The sequence below is a fragment of the Lygodium microphyllum genome, unplaced genomic scaffold (assembly GCF_053477565.2).
Source record: "Lygodium microphyllum isolate KBCC unplaced genomic scaffold, Lygodium_microphyllum_v1.1.10 scaffold_78, whole genome shotgun sequence".
NCBI lineage: Eukaryota > Viridiplantae > Streptophyta > Polypodiopsida > Schizaeales > Lygodiaceae > Lygodium > Lygodium microphyllum.
Window position 1 is genome coordinate 139,518 of NW_028229561.1, and position 7,186 is coordinate 146,703.

General features: G+C 39.8%; 1 protein-coding gene across 1 annotated transcript; it reads right to left on the minus strand.

Moving 5' to 3' along the window:
* Nucleotides 1–4,435: 4,435 nt before the first annotated feature.
* On the minus strand, nt 4,436–6,711 carry LOC148008700 (uncharacterized). The gene is made up of 5 exons (XM_087674056.1): nt 6,419–6,711; nt 5,641–5,755; nt 5,381–5,470; nt 5,048–5,146; nt 4,436–4,785 (listed from the first exon to the last, which is right to left on the minus strand). The coding sequence occupies exons 1-5, from the start codon at nt 6,484–6,486 to the stop codon at nt 4,687–4,689; spliced, it is 471 nt and encodes a 156-aa protein (XP_087530182.1). The 5' UTR covers nt 6,487–6,711; the 3' UTR covers nt 4,436–4,686.
* Between the last annotated feature and the right edge of the window lie 475 nt (nt 6,712–7,186).

A 7,186-nucleotide genomic window follows, 5' to 3' on the forward strand; every position in this document is an offset into this window, starting at 1 on the left:
ATCTCTTTGCTCCTAGAGATGATCCTCGCAATCTTCTCAATCGTGACAATCTTCACAACAATAATCTCAATCCTCGTCTTCACAATCACAATCATTACTTCTTTAATCCTCACGATCATTGTCAAAGTAATGATACATTTGATCTTGCCAATCATACCAATTAATATGCAAAAACAACTCAAAAAGTGTTGTGTTTTGTTGATGTGAGCTTTGGAAAGGGAAGAGGACTACTACAAAGGATGAGAAAAGGTGGCACCCAAGAACAATCAAAAGCATCATTGGAAACCTTGTCACCCTATTTGAGGAAGTTTTAAACATGTGGAATCTAGCTTCAAAAAGCAATCTTCTCTTCGAGGGCAACTCTAGTTCCTCTCATTTAATGTGGGTAGAAGAATAATCGACAACAAGCTAAAATTAGAAAGAGCGAAGGCAAGTGATGATGTAAGTGTGCAAGCTAAAAAGATGACAACTATAAATAGCTAGAAATAGAACTAGCACCAAGCTCCCTAATATGGCCAAGATGCTAGCCAACATGTCACTTGGTCATAGTGTCTACCAATCAACTCTAGTAGAGCTTTGACACAACCCTCCATGTGTCAAAAACAAAAAGCACTCAACCCGAGAGGTGCAAATACATCTACAAATTGACTAACAAAGCTTGAAACTAAAATGCAAATGCACCAAAGGCTATCAAGTATATGTTAACTTGTTGAGTAGCATGAAACAAGAAATGCCAATAAATTCTTCATTGCTTCAAGACATGCTTGATGGATTTAATCAAAGTTGCATATAATTCCACTAATTTTCTTACAACCCAACTTTATAGCCACAAACCCACGTACTCGAGAGAGTTGATGAATCTCAATAATGGAACCATGAAACTAGCCTTCCTTGACTAAGAAGGGTGGTGGAATCTTAATTTACAATTGATTACAAGCAATTAGTACATAGTACAACAAATAATTAAATAAGATTCAACACTTTACCAACTTTGGGCTTGCTTGTCCTCACTAAAGAGACGTGCCCACACCAATTGGTCCCAAAACCTCCACATCTTTTGACATATATTTTCACATTAATTTAAGAAATTGACAAGTTGCAACAAGGAAAGGCCAAAGCTCAAATCTAGAATACCCTACTATCCTTTCCAACCAATAATTCTATTTTTCAATTTGCTCCTTGATTTTGTATCCCGACCCAATTGAATCTTCTCTTATTGTGTGCAAATGAGCCCTATTATATACCATTAAATTTCATCCCATATGTTGCCCACTAATTGATTTATAATAGCAACTTCAAGAATCACTGAGTTATGCATGTATGCATCCCAAGTCAACCATGTGAGCCCTAATCATTACTAGTTAGAAACTCAAGGTCAACAAAATCCCAACAGCAATGCTTCTTGTTCAAAATTGAGGCTCCAAATGTCAAATTTCTTTTCCAATTTGACCAATGCATCAAGCATGGAGGGAGAAGCTCTAGGAGAAATAATTGTTTTTTCCTACCCTAAAAAGGATCCAATAAATGTTACCTACCCTAATTTGTGCACTAGTAACAATTATGACCTTCCCCAATTAATGCTCCAAATCAAGTCACAACCTCCTATTTAATTCCCAAATGTTATCACCAACCCTAGATTAGGATTCAACTTCTATCAATTGCTCACAATGACTACTCAAATTGGGTCGCTTGTTATAAATTGTGGTCTAGCTAACATCACTCGCCCTAGAACTTTGCCCTTTCAATCCCTTTCCAACCATGCATGGGATTCATCGCGGTTGAATGCCAAGTAGCAAATCTAACCATGTGAAACTCAACTCTTAAATTGAATTTCCAACTAATAATAATTCAATAAAAGGAAAATTACTTGGCCTTACAAAAGCAAGGCCCATTTTCCATCCTCAATTTTTAATTCCTAACCTCTATGAACCTAAAAGTGTTCAAACTTCCATAAACCTCAATCCAAGACCTTAACTTAAATGATTGGATTCTCTCACCCCCATGACACGAGGACGTCGTTCTAAAAGGTTCATTCAATGTTTATTGACAAACCTATGTCGTCCCAAGTGTCCACTCACACTCGTCCACAACTTTCAATGTCCTCCACTGCCTTGACTTTCACACTGACTCACATTCAACTTAATCTCGCATATACACAACATGTGCACACCTTAATTATCCCAAGAGCATCAAGTGAAAACTTCACAATCCCATGACAATAATAATCCCTATAATAACAATTAAAATAAAATAAAACAAGAGCAAATTTTGAAATAAGCTCTCATTTGCCCAGTCCCCCCTATGACAATCATTTATAAGGACCAATCAATATTTATGACAAAAACCTATGTCCACTCACACTTGTCCACCACAACTTTCTCCAATGTCCCCCACTACCCAAATGATTTGATTGATTGCTTCATCCCCATGACCTTGGAAGTGATTCTAAAAGGACCATTCAATGTTTATTGAGAAAAATCTATCCCAAGTGTCCACTCACACTTGTCTACAACTTTCATCAATGTCCACCATTGCCCAAGCTAGGGTGTTCTATCACACTAACTCACATTCAACTTAATCTCACATGTACACAACACATGCACAACTCAATTATCCCATAAGCATTAAGTCAAATCTTCACAATCCCACAACAATAATAATACCACAATCCCACAACAATAATAATACCAATAAAAAGAGCAAATTTTGAAATGAACTCCAATCCCCCCACCTCCCAAGTGTTCACTCACACTTGCCCACTCACAATTGTTCACCACAACTTTCATCAATGTCCCACGCTGCCCAAGCGAAGGTTGTCTATTACAATGACCCACATTCAACTTTCTCACTTACAACGTGCACAACTTAATTATCCCAAGAGCATTAAGTTAAATCTTCACATTCCTATGACAATACTAATCCCAATAATAAGATTAAAAACAAGAGCAAATTTTGAAATAAACTCTCATCCACCACAACTTTCATCAATGTCCCACATTGCCCAAGCTAGCTAGGGCTGTCTATCAATGTGACTCACATTCAACTTCATCTCACATGTAGACAACATGTGCACAACTTAATTATCCCAAGAGCATTAAGTTAAAATGAGGAATAGGGCTCTTCAAATCAAAAAGCAAGGAACCCTCCAAAATTCTGAATGTTGTGAGTTATGAAGAGCCCTCGAGTATTCGCAACATCATGAGTTGCCAAGTGTTGATGCTAAGAACTATGATGCTTGAGCAACCCTTCTCAAAGTCAAGTTAGACATCAAACACAACAAGATCATTGAGGCTCAACAATTAAGCCTATTCACCAAAGCTTGGTGGACTAATAGAATAGACAAGACATTAAAGAAATGCTCAATCTCCCCAAAGAGGAAAAAGATAGGGAGATACTTCCTTTGTTGGTCAAAGTGGATGGTACTAAGGCTATTAATCAAGATGCAAGTCCTTCCATAGTTGCCAAGAGGATCACAAGCCACCTGGACCAATGGACTAGAAGAAAACAAAAGGACTTTCACTATAAGGAACTACATCCTTGACTCTCTTTGGGAGGATGGAGTACGCTCGAGACACCAAGGAAAACTGTTTTGTCCTAGATGGACTTTGATGAAACCTATGCATGACAGGCTTGAGTGGTCTCTTCTAATTCTTCAAATCACTAGCTGATATGCATTTATTCAAGAAATTTATCAAGTTTGTTATAGTCCGCAAGAAAATGCCTCCCCCCGAAAAAGCCTCACTTTCCCTCAACATGTTTATCAAGCAAGGTTACCTTCTTGATCCATTCTTTGTTTGCCTTAGTTGATGCCTTGGGAAATTAAAACAGAAACCTTATAAAGATGTCACAGATACTAGATCCCAAGTGCCGATGAGGCATCTCAGACAATAACAGGACACCCAGTAAAGACAAATTTGACTCCCTCAAGCATCTCAGACAACCAACAGAAGCAACGTTTCTCAAAACATGGAAAGGGAGCCGCTATACGGAGCAACTTCAGGTAATGTGAAGACTGAATTTCATGTAGCTCACGCAATCCCTAACAGATTAATACTCACGCAATCCCTAACAGATTAATACTCACGCAATCCCTAACAGATCAATACTCCTGACAAAACCAGCCCAATATTTTGGGAGAAGTGTCAACTAACTAAATCGAATGGGAACGAATACTTTCAGAGATTGAATGGTTAAATGAACTGTTTACTGACCACATAGACATACTGGAATCTGCACAATTTCAGGAGTTTTGAAACAGAAGACTGACCTGTACCATACAATGCTTTAATGAAAGCAAACCAAATAAACGCTTACTGCTACTAAATAGAAGTAGAGTAAGAGCACAGAGATGTTTTTGAGGACACTCCCTGACAAAAGAATGCGCAAAACAGAAACACTGGCACTTCAGATCTACTTCAGATTACTTTATCGGAAAGAACCCCAAATCAGTAAATTTTAATAGATCATACTCGAGCCTACATCAAAAAGCCAAGTGATAAACCAACTGGCTGGCCTCATAAATAGAGTGCCAGTGTCAACAAATTTGGCATGAATATTGCTATCCTACAACAGTGGCTTTTACTAGACCACGCACAGCTAAAGGCGATGCAAAATTGGGCCCGCATTCGCTATTCCAGCTAACAGATACAGAAGCTCTTCAGCAACTCCAAGGGATCACGCCCTTCATTAATTTGGCTTCACCTTCACAACTTTCTTCTTTGACTTCTTGGCGGCATAGTTTTTCATGCCTATGAAGAATAAGAGAGCTCCAAACAGGGAAAGGTTCTGTAATCAAATGCTCGGTTAGTGCCATACTCATCAAAACTATGTATATATTGTACATATAGAAAAGAAATGCATCAAACTTTGCTCCGTAAGGAAAGACCTTCCTCTTCTTACATGCAAGAACTTGCATTCATCTGTTCTTTACAAACAATAAAAAGACTGAATGCAAACGCATAAAAAGGTTTTAATTTGTCAAGTGTGGACTTCTCAGCCCAGAATAGTTTTCCATCAGTAGCTTCCAGTTTTAACAACTGCGGCTCACCTTAAGGAATTGAATGAACTCCCTCACGTAATCTGGGCTTGAAATGTCAAAATTGTAGAAATCATGCATTATCGGTGTGACAATGGCCAAAAAGAGGAGCTGCAAAGAATTAACAGTTGAGTTCATGTTGACCAAAACTATTAAACGTTGATGTAGCAAGTAATGCAGAAAAGTACAGACCCCAGTTTAAGACCCGCGGGTTAAACCACGAGATCCCATTGAGATAGCATAAATGTAAACATTTCATCCTCCAGAAACAGGGCAATAAATGAATCGTACAAATAGGAAATCATAACAATGAACAAAACAATACAAACGTTGAGTCAAAGTTACCAGCAAATAAGCACCAAGGCTGCTTCCAATTGTAAAGAGAATGCCACCCAAGCCTTCCAAAGCTATTGCTACCATCAACAAATACTTGAGCTGTAACACCAAAACAAACATGTAATTTAGAATGCGAACATTGCATCTTCGCAGTCAAGTTATTGGCGTGCAGAACCCAACTTCCAGCAAGTAACAGGATGATCAAAAGCTCCATGTTATTTCCTTGTAAGAATCTTCAGCGACAGACAGAGTAGAAAATAGCTACAAACCTCGACTTCGGGAAGGTTGATGCCAAAGGCCCCTGTAATATGACCCTTGAGTGCAGCTATCTTTGGCTCCATAGCCTTAACTGCGCTTCCCCCATCGTGACCAAAATCTGTAATCCTGTACAGACAGCCACGTGTTAGAACTGATGCAGGGGAAGAGCACTTTGTTGCACTACTAGGATAAAATACTTTCCGAACGCTTCTATTTTGCCAAAAATAGATGAAAACAGACGCACGGTCAAACGGACGGACACAGCAGACATGGGTAGGCAGCACCAGCATTGTAGCAATATCAGAGCTACCAACAGCAGACAAACAAGCATAGGAGAATCGAAGAGACGGTATGCAGAAGGTTAGACCTATCCACCAGTGACAGTTCAATAATAATGCAGCCCTCAACATAGGGCCACTAAAACATTAAGCTAGAACAAAAATATTACACACGTTGAGCCGTAGCAGACCACACGCTCGAAGAAGAGCAACTAGTAAATCAGGGTATCAAGAAGCCATATCAGGAGCATCGACGATGTTCTGATTCAGAATCTTAAACGGGATCCAGATATGGGAGGCGCCGGCTATTATTAGCACCCTCGATGAACCGATCAGATCCAAGCTGTTAGTGTGCAGAGTACAAATTCTAATAAAAGGTGATGACGTCCTGAAGTTGGTGACAAATCAAAATGGGATCTGGATAAGTGAGATCGGAGGGGAGAGAGAGAGAGAGAGAGAGAGAGAGAGAGAGAGAGAGCGCGAACACACTCTCCGAGTCAGAATGCCGTACTTGTGCCAAGCAGCGAAGATGAAGATGGCGGAGAACAGAACGCGGCCTGCGAAGGAGGTGAAGCCCATAGCAGCTGCTCGAACGGTGCCGGAGGGCGGGGGAGCTTCAGCAGCAGCAGCAGCAGCAGCAGCAGAAGCAAACCCTAGCTAGCATACTCAGATCCACCCGCACAGGACCGGGCAAGCGAGCGCGCGCTCGCACAAACCCAAAAACAAAAGGAAGAGAAAAACATAAACAACGAGACCAGAAGAGAGTGCGAAATGAGTCGAGTGAGAGACTCGAGAGTCGAGAGAGAACAAATCCGGAATTCGTTCGCTCTATTAAAAACCCCCTAATCCCTGCCTTTTTTTTTAATAATCATTAATAATTAATTATATTTAAGATCTCGCGGAGCGCATATTAAAAGGGATTTTTGAACGGTCTTACCTGCACCTTGGAATGTATCCAATTTCTAAATCTCGATCGCAAATTATTATTTTTTTTCTCGCCGTACCTTCGCATTCCTTAGGCCTTAACTTACTTCAGACATAATTATTCGTGCCCCCCCCCCCAAATAAATGTTTTTTCTCATCGCAACTATCTTTTTATTCCGGATTTCTCATTTTTTCCTTCTTTTTTGTGGGGAAGGGGGGAGAGAGAGACCATACATGCTTCAATGCAATGCACATGGAAAACATGCTTGGTAACAAATGCAAAAACTCTTTAATGTGGCCTACCCAAAAGCCAAAAGTAATAAATAATGATTGTACCTTCCATTTTTGGTGGAAT

Excerpts from the sequence above, each read along its gene's own strand:
- LOC148008700 (XM_087674056.1), bottom strand. The coding sequence starts at position 6,486 with ATGGGCTTCACCTCCTTCGCAGGCCGCGTTCTGTTCTCCGCCATCTTC. Across the intron at positions 5,756-6,418 it reads ATCTTCGCTGCTTGGCACAA|GATTACAGATTTTGGTCACG; the intron begins GTACGGCATTCT and ends CTGTCTGTACAG. Across the intron at positions 5,147-5,380 it reads GCCTTGGTGCTTATTTGCTG|CTCCTCTTTTTGGCCATTGT; the intron begins GTAACTTTGACT and ends AATTCTTTGCAG.